We start from the raw sequence: 25,633 nt of genomic DNA on the forward strand, positions 1-25,633 counted from the left end.
AAGAATACAAACTAAGGATTCAACAGAGTTTGCCGAAGTGTGAAGTAACCAGCGTTAATGAAGAATGGAAGGCCTTCAAAGACACCTTTGTGGGAGAAGCCAAAAACCTATGTGGAGTTACAAGTTCTATCAAAAGAAAAAAGGAGACACCATGGTGGAATGATAGAGTGAAAACAGAGGTGAAAGAAAGAAACCAAATAAAGAAGGCACTGGACAAGGAGAAACAAAAACAGGGACAAGAACGAAATGAACAAGAAATACAAAGACTTCAAGGAGTATACAGGAACAAGAAACTTGCTGTAAAGAACATTGTAAGGGAAGAAAAAGAGAAGAAATGGAATGAGTTAGCAGACAAACTGGAAGAGGACAGTAGAGGAAATATGAAATTGCTATACAGAGTAGTGAAAAACAAGCGAAGGGATCAAGAGACCATAAAAGCAATAGAACGTGATGATGGAACTCTGGCACAAGAAGAGGGAGAAATTAAACAAGAACTCAAGATCTATTTCGAAAAGCTGCTGTATGGAGATACAGAAAACATAACAACGGATAGAGGAGAGCCAAGTCGAGGAACCACAACTGAACCACCAATTACATGGCTTGAGGTTGAAAATGCGCTCAAGAGCATGAAGAAACGAAAGGCAGTGGGCGTAGATGAACTAAGTGCAGATATGCTGAAAGCAGCGGGAGTTCCAGGAATCCAATGGCTCTATAGACTGCTCAACAAGATATGGGAGGAAAATACTATTCCTGAGGACTGGAAGATGGGCATCATTGTACCTCTGTTCAAGAAAGGAAGCCAACGAAAATGTACTAATTACCGTGGTATCACACTACTGTCTCATGTCCTGAAAATATTGGAAAAAATAATAGAGACCAGAATCAGAGATATTGTTGAACCAATTTTGGAAGAAGAGCAGTATGGTTTCAGACCAGGAAGGTCAACTACAGACCTTATACACTGACTGACAGAGCAAATGCAACACCAAGAAGGAGTGGTCAGAACTTTATGCCAATTGCAGGGTAGACTGACGTCACTGAGGTATGCTCATGATGTGAAATGCGCCGCTGTGCTGCGCACGTAGCGAACAATAAATGGGACATGGCGTTGGCGAGTGGCTCACTTCGTACCGTGATTTCTCAGCCGACAGTCATTGTAGAACGTGTTGTCGTGTGCCACAGGACACGTGTATAGCTAAGAATGCCAGGCCGCCGTCAACGGAGGCATTTCCAGCAGACAGACGACTTTACGAGGGGTATGGTGATCGGGCTGAGAAGGGCAGGTTGGTCGCTTCGTCAAATCGCAGCCGATACCCATAGGGATGTGTCCACGGTGCAGCGCCTGTGGCGAAGATGGTTGGCGCAGGGACATGTGGCACGTGCGAGGGGTCCAGGCGCAGCCCGAGTGACGTCAGCACGCGAGGATCGGCGCATCCGCCGCCAAGCGGTGGCAGCCCCGCACGCCACGTCAACCGCCATTCTTCAGCATGTGCAAGACACCCTGGCTGTTCCAATATCGACCAGAACAATTTCCCGTCGATTGGTTGAAGGAGGCCTGCACTCCCGGCGTCCGCTCAGAAGACTACCATTGACTCCACAGCATAGACGTGCACACCTGGCAGGGTGCCGGGCTAGAGCGACTTGGATGAGGGAATGGCGGAACGTCGTGTTCTCCGATGAGTCACGCTTCTGTACTGTCAGTGATAGTCACCGCAGACGAGTGTGGCGTCGGCGTGGAGAAAGGTCAAATCCGGCAGTAACTGTGGAGCGCCCTACCGCTAGACAACGCGGCATCATGGTTTGTGGCGCTATTGCATATGATTCCACGTCACCTCTAGTGCGTATTCAAGGCACGTTAAATGCCCACCGCTACGTGCAGCATGTGCTGCGGCCGGTGGCACTCCCGTACCTTCAGGGGCTGCCCAATGCTCTGTTTCAGCAGGATAATGCCCGCCCACACACTGCTCGCATCTCCCAACAGGCTCTACGAGGTGTACAGATGCTTCCGTGGCCAGCGTACTCTCCGGATCTCTCACCAATCGAACACGTGTGGGATCTCATTGGACGCCGTTTGCAAACTCTGCCCCAGCCTAGTACGGACGACCAACTGTGGCAAATGGTTGACAGAGAATGGAGAACCATCCCTCAGGACACCATCCGCACTCTTATTGACTCTGTACCTCGACGTGTTTCTGCGTGCATCGCCGCTCGCAGTGGTCCTACATCCTACTGAGTCGATGCCGTGCGCATTGTGTAACCTGCATATCGGTTTGAAATAAACATCAATTATTCGTCCGTGCCGTCTCTGTTTTTTCCCCAACTTTCATCCCTTTCGAAACACTCCTTCTTGGTGTTGCATTTGCTCTGTCAGTCAGTGTATTTGCAATTAGGATGCTAATGGAAAAATACTGGGAGAAGAACAAGCCTTTATTCCTAATATTTTTGGACATTGAGAAAGCATACGATAGTGTACCAAGGGAAAGAATTTGGCAATGCATGAAAGAACTTCAAGTGCGAGACAGCCTCATAGACAAAGTGAAAATGTTGTATAGTGGGAACAGAAGTTGTATTCAAGTAGGATGTGGTTTGTTGGACTGGTTTGAAACAAAGAGAGGAGTGCAGCAGGGCAGCTCATTGTCACCACTTCTATTTATTATTGTAATGGATGTAGTAATGAAATCTATTAAAAGGAAAGAACACGGAGATATCAAAGCCTTCACATTTGCAGATGATGTTGCGATCTGGAGTGACTCAGAAGATGAATTGGGAGAGAGAATACAAAGCTGGAATGAGGAGTTTAAGAAATATGGTTTAAACATCAGCAAGACCAAGACGGTGGTGATGAAAGTGTATGGGGAAGGAGCAGAACCAATAGTCATGTTAAATGAAGCTCAACTGGACAGCGTTCCAGTTTTCAAATACTTGGGTAGCGTTATATCAAATGACAACCTAGCAAAACATGAGGTGAACACTCGAATCAATAAGGCAGCACAATTTTACCACCAGGTAAGACACCTGCTGTGGGATGAGCAAAAACCCATGAAAACAAAAATGACATTGTACAAGTCCTATTATACACCAATTCTTACATACAGTCTCGAAACCACAACACTGACCAATAGAGATAATTCCAAACTTCAGGCAGCTGAAATGAAATTCCTATGCACTATGATCCAGAAAACCAGGAAAGACAAGATTAGGAATGAGAAAATTACAGAAGAAGTAGGAATAGACAATTCTCTCCTAAATAAGATTCAGATATCAAGACTGAAGTGGTTTGGTCACATGAAGAGGATGCCAGTAAACAGAACTGCAAGGAAGGAATTTGACAGAAAGGTAGAAGAAAGAAGATCCGTGGGAAGGCCACGAAGGAAATGGATAAATTTAGTTAAGAGCGATGTAATCCTGAGAGGTCATGATTGGGACAAGTTGGTGGAGGAAGAATGGTACAAGGACAGGATGAGATGGAGGAGGCTCATATACCACACCCGGGAAACTGGAGATGGTTTAGGATGATGATGATGATGATGAGGAAGGGAAGTTAGGGACTGGAATAATTTACCAAGGGAGATGATCAATGATTTTCCAGTTTGTTTGCAATCATTTAAGAAAAGACTTGGAGAACAACAGATAGGGAATCTGCCCTAAATGCGGATCAATAGTGATTGATTGATTAATTGATTGCTTGATTTATTTATTTATTTATTTATTTATTTATTTATTTATTTATTTATTTATTTATTTATTTATTGGTTGATTGGTAGTTTGATTGATTGATTGATTGATTGATTGATTGATTGATTGATTGATTGATTGATTGATTGATTGATTGATTGATTGATTGATTGATTGATTGATTGATTGAATGAATGTGATACTTGTTTATCAATACATGATAGTAAAATCTTCAAGCAGATCGATTCTCCCACAGATACAATCCACTTGCAAAATGCACTTGATTCACTGTCACGTCAGGTACTACATCATCTTAAACCTCATCCCTCCAAGTGTTCCACCATTTCATTCACACTTAGTAAATCCCCTATTCTACAAGAATATCACCTACCGAATCAACCAATTACAATAATTGTTGATAATCAAAAAGCCATAAGAGTGCATTTTGACAGTTAATTGCTGTTTGTCTCACACATAAACAGGGTCACGTCACGTACTATGTCACTCCTTGGTTTACTCTACAGGTTTTCTGATATCACAGATGTACATGCCGACAGACTTCAACGTTTCCTGTATCTTACCAATTGTTGAATACGCCTCTCTAGTCTGGTCCATTTCTGCTTCTTCAAATCTCAGCCAAATTGACCATGTACTATCTTTTTCTGGACTATTGTCAGAGCCAGGGTCCCTTGAGTACTAACCAAATGCTAGGGAAACTAAAACTCAAAACTCTTTCTGCTCGGAGGAAATTAGCCGACCTAAAGCTGCTATACAAAGCAGCTAATGATTTATTTAGCTTTCCGTTTCCTTATTCCCCCTCCATGTCCCATCCCTTAGTACCAGAATGAAGACCCTATTCCACATTCCTTACTCCTGGCTTTCTCTCATCCAAAGGTCCTTTTCTGTACATATTCCAGAAATGTTTAATACCTCATCTATCATATCCTTCCTTCTGTCATGATATTTCTCATATAACTTAATTTTACTTTTTGTTCTTTTGTGTTTCTTCTCTTGTATTAAAGTGTATTTTTCTTTGTTTATGTTGTTGTTTATATGAATATATAATATGTAGGACTGTACAGTTTCTTTTGTATAGATTTGTATCTTTTGCAAATGTTTGTATATCTTTCATTTTAGATTAAAACGATTGTACATATCTTGGATCTTTGTAATTCAGTGTTATTCTGTTGCTGATCCTGAATGAATGAATGAATGAATGAATGCATGAATGAATGAATGAATGAATGAATGAATGAATGAATGAATGAATGAATGAATGAATGAATGAATGAATGAATGAATGAATGAATGAATCAATCAATCAATCAATCAATCAATAAACAGATGGCTTGCTGTCCACTACCCTTCCTGTGTGAGAGGTGATGACTCCATCTTAGCTCAAATTAAGGTGTTTCTTGTTCCATTGTATGTGCATGTGAAGTAAAAAGCAAGGTCATCAGATGAATCATGGATGAAATAATTAATACATGCTGTTTGACCTCATATTAGACTGCACTATGAAATGGTCGCACGTGCACACTCACTCAGTCACTCTTTATCTCTCTCTCTCCATCCTAAGTTATGAGTGTTACTAATGTCTGACAGTTGTTCTGCAATCATCAGATGGTGCCTGGATGCACAAATGCTGTCTTAAACCTAGAATATTAACATTATTCACTAATTACCTATACTAACATACATAATATTTACTGCATGTCCATATCTATTCTAAAACAATAAGGCAGAAGTAATATATTAAGAATTATGAAGTATAGTTTGCATTGTGTTGTTAGTACAAAATAATTCAAACCAGCTAAGAGGATCACCTTCTACGTTCAAAATAGGTCCTGGTCAGACATGAACTATGTTCTCTTTTGGGTATTTTCCTGTCTTTGAATCAGTTGTATTCCATAAATGCCCATCCTTACCAAAGAGTTTATCCAATTCATGGACAGTAAAAAAGCTGTTCTAGAGGATGAGAGGATGAAGCTGAGCTGTTTAAAGTAGTTGCTTCTGTTATTCTCTTCCTAGTTCCTTTTTGGGATTTCCCTTTCCATGGCCACTCAATTTTCTGAATTTCACCAAAAGCTCATAAATCTGGATCAAAGTCGAGATTATCTTCAGAACTATTGTCACTGGGTGAATAGTTTGGATCATCATTGGAGAGTCTTCGTGCTCAGATTCAGTTTCTAAACGGTTGTCTTCCCTGCTCTCATCTTCATCCACCTTGTCAAGAATACTCCTCCTGTTTCACTCTTCATTTATTAATTGTGTCCTGCAAAGCTGCATGCCTAATAAATATAAAGCAACCATCCTGAATGAATAACATACTCATGTATGACAACATCCAAGTACCTGTTACATACTAATAATACATAAGTTTTATGTACCAATGATAACATATCAATACTAACAATATATTAAAAAAGAAAGCGCAGTGACTTACCGAAAATGAACTCTCCTAGCATTCGACCTTCACACATGCATCTAAATGCTATGGTGATATCATCCACTTTAATCAGTGGAAGCACTGCTTGGAGGTGGTCTGTAACGCAGGAATGAGCAGTACGCACTTACATGATGCATATATGTTAATTTTAATTAAGTTGGTATTCTAGGGTTAACAACATGAAGTTTTAATGTACATACTGTAGTGAATTAGACAGTACATTTGGCTTTGTCATCTTTCTTATCACCTCCATGATTTTTGCTTTAGAGAGGAGACTCATACCATATATGACCTAACTTTCTCCTTAGTTATTTCTCATGTCATCATATTTTTTTCTTTCTTTCTTAATCCGTATAACATCCAGGTTTTTTTTTTCTTTCCTCGGACTCAGTGAGGGATGCCACCTTTACCACCTCACTGGCAGTGTTCTGGAGTGAAAGACTTTGGGACAGGGGATAAAACAGGGGAGGAGGACCAGTACGTCGCCCAGGTGGCCTCACCTGCTATGCTGTACAGGGGCTTTGTGAGGAGATAGGAAGATTGGAAGGGATAAATAATGAAGCAGCCATGGCCTTAAGTTAAGTACCATCCCAGCATTTGCCTGGAGGAGAAGTGGAAAACAACTTCGAGGATGGCTGAGGTGAGAATCGATCCCTCTTCTACTCAGTTTACCTCCCGAGGCTGAGTGGACCCCGTTCCAGTCTCTGTAACAATTTTCAAATTTTGTGGCAGAGCCAGTAATTGAACCCAGGTTTCTGGCGTTGGCAGCGAATCAGACTAATCACTACACCACTGAGGTGGACAGTTCTTTCTTTTATTGTGTACAAGTGTATATTATACAATTTTTATCTTGAGTGGCTTCTCCTGTGGTAGGAAAATGTATAAATAAATACAAGTGAATATGAATGTGAAAAATAAAATGTTAGCTTACCTGCACTATGATCCTTCCATTCTTCACTGGATCTGAATTCAAGAGTTTTCCTCGGCTGGCAGGATCACACATGAAGAACTTGGGACACAAGTGGTCCATTCTGTAGTCGCACTTTTGCCAGGCAACAGACCACTCATACTTGTGAGTCAGGCCAGTACTCTCGATCAACCTATCCACATTTGTATACCTGATAACAAGGAAAGAAGTTGATTCGAACCAAAGGCTGCTATTATTTCTCCACAATTTCTTATTCACAATAACTTAGGTCTGTCCTACGTCATTCAAAGAAGTGTTTATATGAGGCCCATCCTGGAAATAAGTTCCCATGGACCATAGAAGGAAACATAAAACTTGGAAGATAATGATCTTTATTCCTATGCATTCAGTGATATATTAGCTCTGTCTCTGGTAGAGTGTCAGCTTCCAGATCCTAAGATAGCAGGTTCAAACCCGGCAGAGGTAGTTAGAGTTTTGAAGGGTAGAAAAATGTACATTCGACACTCCATGTGGTGTTCTTTAAAATCGCATAGTGAGAAATATTCATACAAGGCAAGGAAATCGGTACATCCCTCGGAACTGCCCAGTGTCAGATTACACTTTCTCTCATGGGTCAGACCCATGCTGAAGCATAACACATGGACACATCTGAAGAGCGAGGGGAGATGGAGAGAGCAAATGATGGGAGATCTAACATGATTTATAATAATACAAGAAATTTATTTTAACTCAACCTATTCAATACAGTACAAGATGTTAACGTATTAGTTTAACATCGTTAAAAATAGTTGAGACATGTTTCGCCCCTTCTGTGGGGCATCATCAGTCATATCAAATACCTCAAAATTCTACCAGACGTCTGGTTGGAAATAAAAAAAAATATGTTGCATGAGTGAATACATTAAAAAACATTTACAAGATCTCATCATCAACAAAAATATCAAACTGATTAAAAAAATGTTACACTAGTGAACAGGTTGGTGAATTTTCACACAAAACAAGGCCGATGTACAGTATTGACAAATGCTAAGTTCGAAGACAGTTTAAAATTTATATACAAATATTGGGAATGAATGCAGAATACATATAATTACAATTTACTGTACGCGTATTTTACATTGTAAAATGATGTGGGAAAGCATTCCAAATTTGTATTAATTTCCATAAATAAATTAAATAAAATTTGACCTCAATATAACGTTCCTGATGTAGTCTGATCGGAAATGGCTTCAAGATGTGAAAATTTTGTATGTGATTTATGACCAGCTCATGTAAAAATGTTGCATTACGTCGTAATTCAACTTGGATGTCTATGTTGACTAATTATATTTTAGACTCAAACAAAATAGTTCGTCGAAGTATACATGGGCTAGTCACCTCCATTGGACACTCTCTATGAAGACGGAGTGCCTAGTGCATGTAAATAACAGTTGATATTTGATTCAAAATGAACCTTATGTTGAAAAAGTTAACATAATGGCTTGAATGAGGGCGGTTGAAATGTCGTTAAATCTTCCCAATTGACTACTGTTTTTAAGTTTTTCCATGTGTTTCTGTTGTTGAAGTATGGGATTTCAGTTTTATTGGTTGAATGGGCGACAGTCGAAACATTGTGCGATGTAATTAATGTTGAGCTGTCTTACGTATGTGAAAATCTGAAAGGGAGGATATGTCCTTAATTAGTTGAGTGAAATGACGGGAAAAGAGAAAGAATGAATGCATTAAAGGATTGAGACCATGAAGTTAAAACTTACCTTAAGTGTTGTTGGGCTGTTACCTTATTGCTAAGAGGTTTGTAAAGCACTGGTTGTCACTAACATCTTGCTCCTCGTATTTTACGTGTGACGCCTTGGTGGAGGGGAGTGGACCTGAGAAGGCGGGGCTGTGGGCCTGTGATTGGCGCATGGGAAGGAGTTGTGTGATTGGAGGGAGAATAGGGGCGTGATAAGTTGAACGACTTAGTGGGGGTGCTTGAAGAGGTTGTTTTGAGGACGTCAACAAGTCTTTTATCTTTCAGATTTAACTTATTGAACAAAATTATTAAATGTTCATAAAGGGGGCTTCGGTTGTCTATTGGATCATTTAAGCTTTTATTACTGTTGTATTTTTGGTCCAAGAATATGTACAAATTTTCAAATTCGGTCATGAATCTGCCTTTATCTAATCTTTTTAAAATTTGGAGATCTTGTTCGATTGTGGTGAAACTGTGTCCTGTGTCCTTCATATGGATGCTCCTTGCTGAGTGTTTGTTGTGTTTCTGGGCATTAAAATGTTCTGCATATCTAGTTGTGAAGCTTGTTCCGGTTTGACCTATGTACAAACTGCTGCATTCAGCGCATTTCAGTCTGTAAATGCCGGAACCCGAACATTTATTGTTGTCCGAGTTTATCTTGTTTTGGTTGAAGAATAACTTTTGATTTGAATTTTGGGTTTTAAAGGCTATCTTAATATCATGTTTCCTTAAAGGGGTAGCGATTTGATGTATGATGGGATTAGTATAGGTAAAGGTTGCGTACTTTGCTTTGTTTTTTTTCCCTTTGGGGAGAGGTTCGTGGACAATTTCAATTTCACTTTATTGATTATTTTATGTATGATTGAGGGATTGTATCCATTGAAACTAGCTATTCTTTTATGGTATTTATTTCTTTTTTCAAGTTGGCGGTTGACGTGGGAATTTTTAGCGCTTTGTACACTAAACTGTAAAACGAGGCTTGTTTGTGTGACTGTGGGTGAAGAGAATTTTGTTTTATCATTGTAGGAGTGAACGAAGGTTTTCTGTAAATTTGGAAATTGAAATTGTTTAAGGTCCTGGTAATTGTAATGTCGAGAACATTGATTAAATTATTGTCCTCGTCCTCTTTGGTGAACTTGATGCAGTTGTCTATGCTATTTAAGTAGGTTAGTATGTCTTCACTATTGTTGCAACTTTTATATCTATTATTGCTAATGTGTTATCGACATAGTGTAGTCAAAGACACAACTGTGCCGGCTACCGAGGCCTGTCGCACTACTCTGGGGCAATGATTAATGACTGACAGATGAAATGAAATGATAATGGAGAGTGTTGCTGGAATGAAAGATGACAGGGAAAACCAGACTACCCGGAAAAAAACCTGTCTTGCCTCCACTTTGTCCAGCACAAATCTCACATGGAGTGACCGGGATTTGAACCACGGAACCCAGCGGAGAGAGGCCAACGCGCTGCCATGTAGCCAGGGAGGCTTAATGTGAACAACAGGAAGCATGACCAAAAATGGTAAATAAGTTAATCTGGGAAGGACAGCTGAATCTGGAAATGATGCTGGTAAAACCAGATGAGCTCTATAGAGAAACTGAAATCATAGATGGTATTAGTGATCACGAAGTTGCTTTTGTCGTGGTTAAAAATAGATGTCATAGAAAGGAAAGTCATAAAAGTAGGACTATTAGGCAGTACTGTATGACTGATAAAGCAGGCATGAGGGAGTTTTTAAAAAGTAAGTATGATCAGTGGAATACGGTAAATAAAAATGTAAAGAGACACTGGGATGGGTTTAAAGCAATTGTTGAGGAATGTGAAAACAGGTTTGTAACTGTGGCAGTTTGCACAGCTCTGTTTCCAACCTGTTCTGATAATGCCCAACACATTCCAATTGGTTTTTGCGTCCCAGAGCAGATAAATCATGTGCCCTGTTGTCCATTTAAATGCAATGTGCGGCCTTTCTGTATGTCTCAGTTCAATGATACTTACACATTGTATTTGGAAACTAGAAACTCCAGGCTTTTTATACCTTCAAAATCTAAATATTGATTATTTTGACCTAAGTAGCGACCAGTATTTCAAACGTGAATACATACTGTACCAGGAAAAGTTGTTGGGCTCTCGAGCATGGGAAAGGTCTCAGGTAGTGTGCGGTACTTAGGAGCTGGTACAGAGAAGGGATTTTGCAGGGCAAAATAATAGATGTTATTTTTCATAATGAAATTTATTCAAAACTCTGACGAAAAATAACCCTTTTCTTATCTCGCATTTAAACTCTTGTAATTATCTTGATAATGTATTCTTTCATTGATATTATCAACTCAAAATTGAAATTCGGAAACTCTCTGAGGCAAATAAAGATGAATATAAATTTAACCTTTCATAAATTCATACGTCGAATGTGTTTTTATGAGTCTTTAAAATATTCAAAATCAACACTTGTTCTCAATAATCACACTCATATAAATCCTACAGTCTGTCTAGATTGATACCTAAAGTCTATTTAAAGTATTGAATTGAAATTCATAAGTTGAATGTGGCTCAAAATAAACACTTGTTTCATGAATCACTCATATGAAACCCTACAGTCTCAAATTCATTATTAACTGGAAATTCATAAAATAAATATGATTTCAGAAAATGAACACTGGTTTCATAAAACCCTGCAGTCCTTTTAAATTCATTATTAAACTGAATGTGATTTCATAAACACTTGTTTTCATAAATGGACACCTACAGTCTGCCTAAATTGATTCCTACAGTTTGTTTAAATAGTTGAATTGAAATTCACATGAAATAAACTCTCCTTAATTTGGCACTTGCAATTAGTAAACGTAGCACTCAAAAAAATTATGATTGAGAAAGAGCCTCTTCAGTGACTCAGTGATTGTCTAGTGCAATAGTTTTAAATTATTCACTTGCTTTACCAGAGTAAAAATGCTAAGTGCACTCATATCACCTGAGTTTTGCAGACTGGAACTGGTGAATGCACCTCCACAGGTCGGCAACTGGAACTCCAACGATGTTATCAGCACGAGGTCGAACCAAGCACCACCAACGTCGTACCACGTTCCGTATCCCTCAGTGTACCATGAATTATATCCCTCGATGTACCACAAATTATATCCCTCGATGTACCACGAATTATATCCCTTGATGTACCACGTATCACCTCTAATGTCAAAATATGTCCCACATTGAATTTGATGTTTGAGTTAATATGAGGCTTAACACTTATTCAAAATTTCTGGTGTTGTATGATATAGCTGACACACGAGAAAGTTCATTTGACACTGTAGCATAAGTATGAAAACATAGCACTCTCTCTTAACTGGATATTTGCAAGTCAGAATATATTATTGCACTCAGAATTACGTGAGTATTAAATCACAGTTCATAATTTGCACTCTGTAACACAGTCCTTTGTCTCACTTCAATGTAATACTAAAAAATAGTAATGGCTTTTAGCACAGTCTGAAATGTTATAAACATCTGTCACAGTTCGAAGTATTTGCAATAAAATATTTCCACTTCTTAAATAGCAAGTGTTTTTAATGGCACAGTCCATGTAATGTGAGATATTTATACTGAACACAGTTTATGATGTTTAGAACACATTGTATAAAGTTCGGAATGAAATGTCAAGTTCACAGTTCTTGGAAATATCAAATATTTATCCAGTTCATACACAACGTGTTTAACAGTCTCTAGAAATCACAAACACAAGTTTTAAGCGAGTTTTCAGTGTTAATTGACTTTACTTAAGTTCGTACTTCCTATAAATGACATAAAATGTCCTTAAGGTTTACTCAATTGCCTAATAGCACTGTTCACACACTCGTTAAATCTGTGAAAATTGTCCACATTTGACTATATTAATCATAGAATTTCTGAGTATCGCAACACCCTAAGTTATACAAAGTCACAATTCAATGTAAGAACACACGCAGGAATGTCATTAAATTTGGAAATGCATCGACAATAACAAAGTTCAAATCGTCACACGTAGTCTTTTCAATGTCTGTAACACAGTATCTGAGAATGACAAAATTCGAATTAAATGCACATTGAAAATTTTACAAGTCCACAATACAGTTGAAATTTTGTAAGTCTCATATTGTATAGAGTTCAACTTAAATGCACTTTGAAAATCTTACAAGTCCACAACACGGCTGAAATTTATAAGTCTCATCTTACACAGGGATTGACTTAAGCACACCTTAAAAATTTTACAAGTCTGCTACACAGCAGAAATTTATAAGTCTCGCGTTATTATACGCCAAATTTTTCTAAGTCTTTCCGTACGGCACGACTTTCATTACTCCGACGGAATCTTCGCGTAGCACAACACGATGATATTACCATCTCACATGGTTGAGTTGCATATTTCAACTGGCTTTACTCAGCGAGGTGATGACCTTTTATACCTGCAGCTGGCTGGCTTGCTGCTTGAAGCGAAGAAAATGTGGTTTTGTTTCCACCTCAATATCTTAGAAATTAGCAGAGGGATTTATTTCAAATTTCGGCTACTTTCCTTATTAAATGCGGGCTTCATGCTGGTGTACCTCATATTTTTGTAGTTTACATCATTTAGCAGATATTAAAAGTTTCCAGATCATTCCAGACGGGTGGGACTGCAGCACGTGGCGATTACGTTACCCAGCCAGTTCCTTGCCCTGTGATGTTGCGCTGTCTCTCTCACTACCATAGCAATCAGCAAAGTCGAGAATAATCGTTCGGCATGCTGTTTCCAAATGTTAGAGCTTAGCAATTCTTTAATGAATTATGGATTACAAATATGATTTGCCAGGCCATAGGCATTCCTGGTACAATACCTATATTGATACATGTATTGACGTAGCAAAATAGTACATGGTTGTCATGCCCAGGAATTTCTTTTACAGGCACTTCAAGAACTAAGTGATCATTCTCACAAATGAAACCAATCTAATAAGTAATGATGTAAATATTTAAAAAGTTAACCAAGTGTCAAATTAACTCTATTCAAGGAAAAGTATTTCTTCATTTTTAATAGCTTTGTTTTGATCTACATGTGATAGGTTCAGGTAGTTTCACTTTTTATTCAATTAAATCAAATCATAATTTGGGTATTAAATTAAATCCAAGTGATGTTGGTAATTAACTTCAGTAAAGTAAAGTAAAGGGGATCGTTCTATTTGAAAGAACATAGTTGTGAAAAATGTAATGATGAGAAATGTCTCATTTTTTATGATTTTGATGTTTTGAATTTATTAGCACAAGAAGTGCAGGGTTTATTAAGTGATCTTCAATCATCATGCTCAAAGTTTAGGGGTCATGTCAACTTAAATATTTAACATAGTACATGGTAGTTATCGGTCCATAGCATAGTCGTAAGTCGCTCCGACTCAACTGAGGGTATGCAGCATAACAGGTACCCTGAGTTCACATCACGCTGGTGGACGACCTTAATTACACCAGGAATCCCAAGCTCGGTTCCCGAGAGCTGGACTATCATGATTCAAGATGGATTAATATACGACCTTACATGGAAGCCAAATAAAAGGGACCTCCAGGTTATTGTTTGATCACCATATTTTGATGAATGGTTTTCAATACAAATGGCCCTTCAGGCATTGAATAAAGTCACATCCTGAAATTGTTGGACCTCATTTTCTTTCAATTTGTAAAATATTAAACTTCATTTAACTTCATAAAGCCATCAAGTTTATTATAAAATCTCATTATATATGTCTCTCATCATAAGTTTGTTTTTTCATGAATAAATAATTTAGTCAGCTTTTAATTCCAAGTAGCAAGGTCTTTTATGAACACCCATGAGTTATGTGTCAGCAAATGATGAAGAGCCCTTAAGCAACCCCGAAAAGAAGAGTCTAATAAATGCCACCGACCAGACCAAACTGAGGTAAATTATGATGTGACATAACCTGATTAATAACAATATTTAATATTAAACACAAATGTGTACATACGATTTTAAAAATAGAGAATTTCACTGTCAGTACAAGGTTCTCTTTTGCATAGTGAGAAAGAGGAAGTGTTCTTTTTTATGCAATCGGCAGGTGATACAGTGTATCGCAGATTTCACAAACACTGTCGCTGGATACCTGTTGAAAACTTTTCTTATTACAAATGCGGTGATGAAAGCCATGAATTGCTCCTCTCGTATAGAGATGACATAGCTCAAAATTGGCTTATTTCCTTTCATCATTGTTCATGGCAGGAGTATTGAAGAATTCTGGGTCTATTTCTTCAGTTTTCTGGAGTTGTTCAACCAGGAACCTTTTGGTAGCTGGGGTTGGTGTCAGATTATAAGTTGTCATCAGGTCTTCTATTTTTGCGAGGGAGTGTGGAAAATCTTTCATAAGACACTTGTGAGGGTCCGCACTCAACAAGTGTGTGGAGATTCTTACCCACTAAAAACCACACTCCCTTTTTCCACGACGTTTATCTCCGCCCCTGAAACCGCTCTCGCATTACTTCAGGACGGATGTCGTGCTTAATGCATCTTGTGCTTAATCTTCCTTCCTCTGCTTTACTGTCTGTCGTAATCATCCAGGTCCTTCTTCTTCTGACGCAGAATATTTTCTACGTAGACTGCCATCTGGTCCCAAGATTCTTGACTTCGTAGCATTACTGACACGATCCCTCCTGGCATCAATTCGTCCTGCATAACTTCTAAGCATCTTCTTTGTGGCAGCCAATGAACACACACAAAGAAAGTATGTAATACGTCATCGATATCACCGTAGTATATGCACACCGGACTGGTTGCTAGCCCTAGTCTATGAAGAAATTTTTGGAAGTATCCATCACCTGTCAAGAACTGTGTGAGATAGTAGTTCACTTCACCATGATTTCGGCCAACCCATATGCCCAGAGAAGGTATAAGTCTTTTCGTCCATTTCCCTCTAGAGTCATCTTCCCATCTTGTTTGCCATCATTGCATTCTGTGACTAAGAGCCAAAGCCTTTGCCCTTTTCCTTCCTAGCTCTTCTTGTGTGAGCCAAATTTCTTGTCTTTCGAAGGCCAACAAGTCAATAGGAGCTACTGTTGCTACTACTAGAATCGCAGGTTCTGATACAGTGCGATATGCGCAAGCAGTTCGTAAAGCTGCTCTCCGTTGTACAGCCGCAATTCTTGTCCGATATTTCACAATTTCCGAACCGTATAGCAGTATCGATTGAACAGTCGACATGAGAAGCCGCCATTTACTAGATTTCGGCCCCTTGATATTTCCCATGGGTCTACTCAGTGCAGTAATGGTTTTCGCTGCCTTATCTGTTACTCGTTGGATGTGGTCCCAATATGTAAGCTTAGTATCAAGCGTTACACCAAGATATTTTGTGCTCCTAGTTGTTTCTATGGCTATCTGCTCGATCTGCATCGGTACAACAGTATTTATCCTTTTCCTCGTCAGGAGGACAATTTCCGTTTTATGATCTGCGAGTTCTAACTTGTGATTTATCATTCATTCTTTCACACGTCGCATCACCTGATTCAATTTAAATTGAGCCAGCTCTAGGTTATGGGTTACTATCACAGCAGCCACATCATGAGCATAACCCACAAGTTTTACATCTTCTGACATCTCCAGCCGTTACAAACCATCATACATGATATTTCAAAGGTGTGGTCCGAGAATTGAGCCTTGCGCTGCACCAGCTGTGAGCCGTTTTCTTCTCTGACCATCTTCCGTGTCGTATAACAATGTACGGTCTTTCAAATAGTCTCGCAGTATATACATGAGATATTCTGGTAGCTTGAAAGTTTCTTGTAGAGCTTCCAAAATATCACTCCATCTTGCCAAGTTGAAAACATTTTTAACATCTAGAGTCACAAGAAGCGCCAGCTTTCTAGAGTAATGATTACCCATTTGAGCTCGTTCTGCTGTCTTCACCACTTCCTTCACAGCATCTAGCGTTGAGTGACCTCTGCGAAATCCATGTTGTTGGTCAGATAGGTCGCCAGCTAATCGGACTGCTGCTAGTATTCTCGGTTGTAGTAGCTTCTCTAAACCTTTCCTGGCAGTGTCCAGCATACATAGAGGTCTGTAACCCCCAGTTTTCCCTTTACTGATCAGAACCAATCTAGCTATCTTCCAACGAAAGCTAAAAATTCCTGCTTCCAAACAATGATTATACATTCTCAACAGCAGTTGGCGAGTTGGCCGTGCGCGTAGAGGCGCGCGGCTGTGAGCTTGCATCCGGGAGATGGTAGGTTCGAATCCCACTATCGGCAGCCCTGAAGATGGTTTTCTGTGGTTTCCCATTTTCACACCAGGCAAATGCTGGGGCTGTACCTTAATTAAGGCCACGGCCGCTTCCTTCCAACTTCTAGGCCCTTCCCATCCCATCATCGCCATAAGACCTATCTGTGTCGGTGCGACGTAAAGCCCATAGCAACAGCAGTTGAGGACATAATTCGACTGCCACCTTCAGTACTTCTGCTGGAATACCATCTGGTCCAGGGGCTTTCTTATTTCTAAGGGAATTAATTGCTGTTATGAATTCTTCAGTTGTAAAAGGTGGTACATTATCTAGTTCTTTCTCGGCCTCAACATCAATCCTCTCTGCATGATCAGGGAATAGTGTGTGTACTATTTCTTCCATGGTGCGTGGATCCATGATAGGGCTTGGTAACATCCCGAATTTCTTCATAACAATTTTATACCCTAATCCCCATGGATTTTCATCCACTTCCTTAGACATTTCCCACCACTTGTTGGCTTTACTCTTTTTAATTGTATTTTGCAGTGTTTTCTTCATAGTCTTATACTCTACGGAGAGAGCTTCATCGTTATGTCGTGCTCTTTGTGTCCTTCGTCTGAGTCGCAGGCATTGTTTCCTCAGCTCAGCGATTTCTTCATTCCACCAATATGCTGGACGCTTGACTCTCTGTTGTTTGATTCTTGTCAATGATGCATCACATGCTTGCTGAAGGAGTCTCATGGTGTTCCACGCATTTATTAGCAATTATGCTTCTTTTACCTCCATGACATGTATCCGAAATACAGTCCATTCCATTCTGTATTACTTCATGAAATTTTTCTCTATCCATAGTGGCTATGGTCCATCTTTCTGGCTTGTGCGTGGTAATCCTTAGGTGCGGAGTCTCTTGTAGTACACGAAAAGTGATATACAGATGATCGCTTCCAGTATATTCTTCAATTACTCGCCATTCAGTTATCCTAGGCGCAATGTCTTCAGAAGCAAAGGTTACATCTGGTATAGTTCCCTGACACCCTGGTCGTGGAAAGGTTGTCGCATTACCAACGTTGATAACCATTAATCCCAATCTGGCGACCATCTCCATTGTACGCCGCCCTCTAGGATCTGTTTGAGGGATGTTCCATTCAACTGCTTGAGCATTAAAATCACCAGCAACAACTAGGTTAGTGTTCATCCCTTGCAGAGTATCTTCAAGCCCATCTAGTTTTGTCTGGAAGTCAGAAATGGCCTCATTCAGGGTAAAATAACAGCTGACAAAAATTACCTTCTCAACTTGGACCCAGATGAACCCATCTCCGCATCTTTGATTTATAACTGAATATTTTTAAGGTCTGGTACCCATATCGCAGCTGTCCCTAGATTGTCTGAAAACCAGCCTGGTTGGTCTCTATCTTGATATTGTTCGCTAAGAATCAAGATGTCTGCTCCTATCTCATAGGCCATCTGCGTCAATAGATCACTGGCAGTTAGACTCCTGTGTATATTGGCTTGAAGGATCTGTACCATTCACCACTGCTTTTTGGCCTTTTCTAGTGCTTTACAAAACACAATACACTTGCCTGAGCCAAGAGCATGATGTTGTTTTGACTCTTCAACGCCCATGTCTGTGCAAATTATGCATTGTGGATTCGTTTTGCATCCTACTGCCTTGTGACCAGCTTCCCCGCACTTAAAGCAGAGTTTACTTCTGTCCAATCCTTTACAGTTTCGTGCTTGATGCCCATATGGCAGACATCTAAAGCACCGAGGAACTACGGCCCACCGTCTTACTCTGCAGTACAGCCAGCCTACTTTAATTTTGCCTATGTCTAACAGCTTTCGTGCCTCGCTATTTTCTATCTCCACAATGGCAAGTTTTTGTCCCCTGCTGTTCAGATTTGTGATTGACACCTTCAATTCTTGATTTTTTTTTTTTTTTTTGCTAGGGGCTTTATGTCGCGCCGACACAGATAGGTCTTATGGCGACGATGGGATAGGAAAGGCCTAGGAGTTGGAAGGAAGCGGCCGTGGCCTTAATTAAGGCACAGCCCCAGCATTTGCCTGGTGTGAAAATGGGAAACCACGGAAAACCATTTTCAGGGCTGCCGATAGTGGGATCCCTGAAAATGGTTTTCCGTGGTTTCCCATTTTCACACCAGGCAAATGCTGGGGCTGTGCCTTAATTAAGGCCACGGCCGCTTCCTTCCAACTCCTAGGCCTTTCCTATCCCATCGTCGCCATAAGACCTATCTGTGTCGGCGCGACATAAAGCCCCTAGCAAAAAAAAAAAAAAAAAAAAAAAAATTGAAGGTGTCAATCACAAATCTTGATTAAGATTATCTAATTCTTGTCTTACACCCTCCTCTACGCCGGAAATAGTGGTGGCACTGTCCATATCCAGAATTTCCAATGCAGTTCTAGGCGTCAAAACCTTTATTTTGCCATCATGTCCAAGAGCACCTTTAAGTGATTTATTAAAATTTTCTCTATTTTCCTTTTCCATGGCTATAATAATAATTACAGTCTATAATGATAATGTATGTAATAATAATAATAATAATAATAATAATAATAATAATAATAATAATAATAATAATAATTCCTTTGACATCAAAACAGGAGTCCGACAAGGTGATGGGCTATCCGCGATACTCTTCAACTGTGTTCTTGAAAAGATCATCAGAACCTGGTGGGTGAGATTACAGGAAACTAACTACAGTCCATTGAGAATAGGAACCAAATCCAAGGGGATCGCAACAGACTGCTTAGCATTTGCCGATGATATTGCTGTTCTCTCAAACGACATAGAAACCGCTAGAGCTCAAGTTGAAATTTTAAAGGAAATTGCCGAACAAACTGGTTTGCAGATATCGTTTGAGAAAATAGAAGTAATGACTAACATCAAAGAGGCTCCACCAAAACTCCATACAAAATACGGGGACATCACCCTAGTAGACAAATTCAAATACCTGGGTGAGATCATCATGAAAAATGAACTGGACAAAGAAGCACTTCAGGAGCGAGTACGCAAACTGGAAATAGCCTACCAAACATCCCACACAATCTACAACAAAAAATGCCTTACCCAAAACACCAAGATACATCACTATGAAACAGTTCTGAAGCCAGTAGTTCTATATGCAGCCAAAACCCTGTCTCTAAATGCCAACAAAGGACTCCTTGAAGAACTGGAGAAAAGAGAACGCAAAATTGTGAGAGGAATCTTGGGATCAAAGTACAGAAATGGAATCCATCAAAAGAGATCCAACAAGGAAGTCTACAGCAAAATAGAGAAAATTACCGACACAATCAGAAAAAGACAGGCACAATTTTACAGTCACCTGAAAAGAATGGACGGAAGAAAGTTAACTAAAGAAATCTTTCACTTTTTTGATTCAAACCCCAAAACCACAATTCCCTGGTTTAGAAATACCAAAGAAGACCTGCAAATGCTACATATCTCAGCTGAAGATGCCCTTAACAGAGATCTCTTCCGCAAGAAAATATTGACGAACGGGCTAAACCGAGACGAGCAACCGAAGAGAAGACACGGTGCCCCTTGGACAGAGGAGCGTAAGCAGGCCCACTCACAAAGAATGAGGGAAGATTGGGCTCTAAAGAAGGCCAAGTTCAGTGTCAAATGCAACAAGACAACGTGGTCTTTGATGGCCCCAGCAAATTTTATATATATATAATAATAATAATAATAATAATAATAATAATAATAATAATAATAATAATAATAATTTCATGTGGCTATTTCTAGCTGAGTGCAGCCCTTGTAAGGCAGACCCACCGATGAGGCTGGGCGGCATCTGCCATGTGTAGGTAACTGCGTGTTATTGTGGAGGAGGGTAGTGTTACGTGTGGTGTGTGAATTGCAGGGATGTTGGAGACAGTAATAGATAAGTAAAATTAAAAATCCACCTTTTCAATACTAATATGGTATTGGAAAGGTGGATTTTTAATTTTACTTATCTATTATTCTTGGTTCAACATGGACTTAAAAAATAAATTCTTAAATTTAAATGTTGGTGACAGCACAAACACGCTGCCCCTGAGCCATTGGAATTAACCAGTGAAAGTTAAAATCCCCGACCCGGCCGGGAATTGAACGTGGGACCCTCTGAACCGAAGGCCAGTATGCTGACCATTCAGCCAACCAGTCGGACAGGTCTTCTATGAAGGAAGATATTTCTGCTAGCTGGTATACAAGACGCAGAGTGCTCTTTATGTATCTGGCTTTAGTTCTGTCCAGAGTTTTCAGATTTCTGTGTGAAAGGTACGGCCTTGTTTTCTCAATTGCATATGATGCTACTGGTGCAACTTTCAGCTTGAATAATTACATTGTTATTCTTAGTGAAAGGGATTTGAAATTGCAAATCTCCATTGCAGCCTTTATCATAGCCACTGTTCTATCTTCAGTGTGCCTTGTGAAAGTGAATCCAGTGACTTGTAGAGTCACCCCAAAATATTTGAATATTTCAGTTGTTTGTTTTCTGCATAACCTGATTAATGGGTTCAGTATTAAAGGATGATTTATCTATATGGATGTAACTATGGCAACACAACGAATCTCATACTTACTGTTTTTGCCGTTCTCCCGTAATGTTCACACAGACAGAGAGATTGAACTGAACCCACTTTCAAATTTTTTATATCCAATCTGAGATAAAAACTAAGTATCAGGAAAAACTTTTTCTCAGATTTTACAAAAAATCTTTCACATTTTTATTTGATAGTGTAGTAGGCTACATCGCTACTCACTTGGCTTTGGACGTGTTCACCCACGCAGTTGCGAGAGATTTCTCCAGCGCCACAACCTTCTCATCCTTCAGTCTCTCTGGGAGTATATCCGTCAGGCTGCACACTTGGTTCTTGATACGAATACGGCCGAAGGACGCTGCCACGTGGATACGTGCCTCGGCCAGGGCTTGGTGTATATCCTTCAGTCTGGGAATTCCATTAAGTTCGCCATTGTTGTTGGGACGAGGAGTGAAGTATCTTTTGTACAAATCATACAACATGAGCATAACGAGGTTTTCATAGCCGACCAACTGAAAACACAAAAACGACCGGCTACATACAGAAAGACAAGAGAGATTAAAATTATTATTAAATGGAAACATCTCTGCACGAATGCAATGGAAGCTATCCCAAGGGACATTTTATGGGCAAAGGATGAGTAGTAAGAGACTGGAATAGTTAATGAAGGGAAATGTATAAAAAAAATCCCAGTTCTTTGAAAACATTTAAGAAAAGTCTAGGTAAACATTTTATTTTTATTTTAAAAATCTGATTTATGTCACACGACACAGATAGGTCTTATAACAACCATGGGATTCAAAAGGGCTAGGAGTGGGAAGTGGCCATGACCTTAACTAAAGTACAGCTCCTGCATTTGCCTGGTGTGAAAATGGGAAACCACAGGAAACCATCTTCAGGCTGCTGACAGTAGGGTTCAAACCCTCTGTCTTCTGAATGCAAGCTGATAGCTATGCGACCATAACAGCACGGCCAACTTGCTCGGTCAAATATATCTGAAATGGGAGGTGATATTGAAAATGTAACCAAGCGCTCATAATTTACACCGATTTTAATAATGACTCACAAATGTACCCATGCTTTGCTATAGTATTCCACACTGTATACGGATTTCAACGTAAATTACTGTACACACAGTGAGTAAGATTATATAAAATTGCATGCCTCTTAGTATTATCCAAGAAACACCACTGGGAGGACCCCATATGTTGTTTGGGATGTAAGGTGGGCGTTGGGAAGTTGGCAGGCCACGTTTCTTGCCACAATTCACAATCAAGTTCAGGAGTTTCTGCTATAATGGCAGGCTCACTTGCCTACTGCCATTCACAATAGAGATGTGGTGTTTCATTACAAAGATAGGCCCCTTTTCCTAATGCCAGTCAGAATCTAGATGGGCTTTTTAAATTATAATGTAGAAATGCAGCTCTATCTAAAGCTAAAAATGAAGTGGATGTATTGCAAAAATGAAAAGTCCCTCATGGATTTAAGAAAGCAGTAACAGAGGAGAAATTTAGGTACAGGGATTCTTAGATAAGAACATGACTTACAGTGTTATTACTTAAGCCTACAGAGGCAAGGCAGAGGCAAGAAATATAAGCAGAAAACGGAAGTAGAAGAGAAATACAGTAAAAATTATAGCAAATCACAGAAAACACCTTACGGTGTGAAATAATGGGCTATTATGTGCGTACTGTTGAAATATTAACAACCTCCCTTAGAACTGTTCGAAGACGATTATAACCTCCAATGATATTCTGCAAATATCTCACAGAATGTAGGCTTGATGTCTATCTCTGAGTTTTAAATGTTGCTTCACCATGAAACAAGATATAGGGTAAATCTGGTGTATCTTTTCTTAATGCCCATGCACAAAAGTTAACACGATTCTCAAAATCATTTCCATGCAGTTGTTGGTGGAGAGAGATATGATACGAATGGAACTTTAGAGAATGCGTAGTACACTTGCCTGACTCATGCCATTTCCTCATGCGACTGCATGGGAACTAACGTGGGGATTTACAGGAAAAGCAGCTGGAACGTTAATATCACCCTCTTCTCCAGTCACTCATTGGTTTCTGTTACATTTTCTAGGTAGTAAATTTCCAGTTTCACGTAACTTGGTGAAGAGGTTCACAAAAAATTGTCGAGATGGGTGACATCTATTGGGATATTGTTCTGTGTACATAGCACAAGAATGAACAGCATTTGTCCTACATTCTCCATACACCATTAACATGTCTGCTTTTTTTCATCATCAGTAAATACCATCCTCCACCATACCCTACTACTTGAGCTATCACAAACTAATTGACAAGGAAGTCGCAATGTGAATCAGGAAACAAACATAAGAACATCATAGCCTCTTAACTAAGTAGTTGAATGGAGTAGGCAACTGTTGGTATTTACAATTTTTAAACTACAATAGCTCATAAACTACTTGTACTAGAATCCTGAAAATACAACCTAATTTGCTTTTAACTGGATTAATTCCTTCACCTGACAAAACAAGATCATCGTGGGAGACGAAGAAAATTAAGGCAGAAGTCACATGCTTTTTGACTTATGTACTGTAAGCACACTCGTCCACTGGTACGGAATGATACACGTGTTTGGACTCTACAGGGTTATTCAGCTAAGTTGACCACCTTAAATATCTTCTGATCCATTAAAGATATAGATATTCTGATTTCAAATTCTTAAATCATATCAAGGGGCTCATAAAACTCTGTCCAATTCATCTCCATCACATATAAAATTACTGAGAAACCTGTAGTAACTTTGTTTTTTAAATGGGAGTGTACTAATTTCATCCAATAGAACAACTAAGGATCGAGCGAGAAGTTCATTGACGTGCTTAGTTTGAAAATCTGACAAGAAATTGTGAAGATGTTAAGGGTTTCATATGAGAAGACATTAGACAGAAAGAGATGCACCACTCGCTCTGATGTAGAGGGCTTGCTGCATGACTCATGCCTTGTTGATAAAGTAAAAAATAAACTCGAGTCCTCATCTGGTGGTGGTGCAGCTCTTTTCAGCCACACCCCCATGGGAGGTGAGCTGCATGTACCATTTCAACCACATACCAGCCCTCCTGCCATTCTTAAATTTCTGGCAGTACTGGGAATCGAACCCGGGCCCCCAAGGACAGCAGATAATAACACAAACTGTTATGCTACGGAGGCGGATGCCTTGTTGATAAACACACATGATATACCTCAACCAATTTTTGAGCGACTGTATATTTCCCTGCGAGATGAAAATGCTCCCAAAAACACCTGAACGATATTGTTAAAATCTGACCACTGCCTGTTATAAGTACATAGATTTTACTTGGTGGCTTTAAGGAGGACCAGCCTTACAATAACATTCTCCGTTAATTTTTTCATCCATTTTTTCCAATGACGATGTCATTCACTGGATTTTGAAGTTGTTGATTTCATTTCATATACTGTGTAATCATGAGGACAATAAAGCACTTGAATTATTACAATGTCACTGTGTTTTCTCGTCTCTTCCTGATTCAATGTCAATGAAACAAAAGTTTTGTAACTCCAAAATGCTGTACATCATACTGTTGTTTCTCGGGACCCACTCAAGATTAGGGCGAGGTACCTGTATTTATCAAAAGGCGTGAGTAACACAGCATCACAGCGAATGGCATATGTCTAATGCCTATTCATATGAAACCCTTTAATATCTCCAAAAGTACATGTCGGATATACAAAATAAGCACATCACTGAACTTGTCACTCAATTCTGGATGAAATTAGTATAGTGACATAAAAGAAAACGAAGTTACTACCTTTATCTTGGTAATTATGTAAGTGATGGAGACGAAATGGAAAGTGTTTTATGAGTCATTTAATACATTTAAATAATTTAAAAAGAGATTGTATTTATTTTAAATGATTCAGATAATATTTAAGATGGACATCTCAACTGAATAACCCTGCATAATTAGCCATCCGTGTCTCTAGAGTACCAGTCAGATAAGTTGGTTTTAAACAGTTCAGAAATGCTCGGGCTAATTACCTAGACATCAAGCCAAGTAATTTAGTTAAGAATGAATAAACAAATAAATAAAT

The 25,633-nt window shown here is 39.3% G+C and overlaps 1 protein-coding gene across 1 annotated transcript in view; it reads right to left on the bottom strand.

Moving 5' to 3' along the window:
* Positions 1–25,633, bottom strand: part of LOC136866625 (uncharacterized) — a 293,808-nt gene that overhangs the window by 83,646 nt on the left and 184,529 nt on the right. The window contains exons 4-5 of the mRNA XM_068226783.1: positions 21,771–22,060; positions 15,333–15,578 (exon numbers count right to left, since the gene is read on the bottom strand). Of these exons, the coding sequence (XP_068082884.1) occupies positions 15,333–15,578; positions 21,771–22,060 (536 nt within the window). The remainder of the gene's footprint in view (positions 1–15,332; positions 15,579–21,770; positions 22,061–25,633) is intronic.

The sequence above is a fragment of the Anabrus simplex genome, chromosome 3 (genome assembly GCF_040414725.1).
Source record: "Anabrus simplex isolate iqAnaSimp1 chromosome 3, ASM4041472v1, whole genome shotgun sequence".
NCBI classification, from domain to species: Eukaryota; Metazoa; Arthropoda; class Insecta; order Orthoptera; family Tettigoniidae; genus Anabrus; species Anabrus simplex.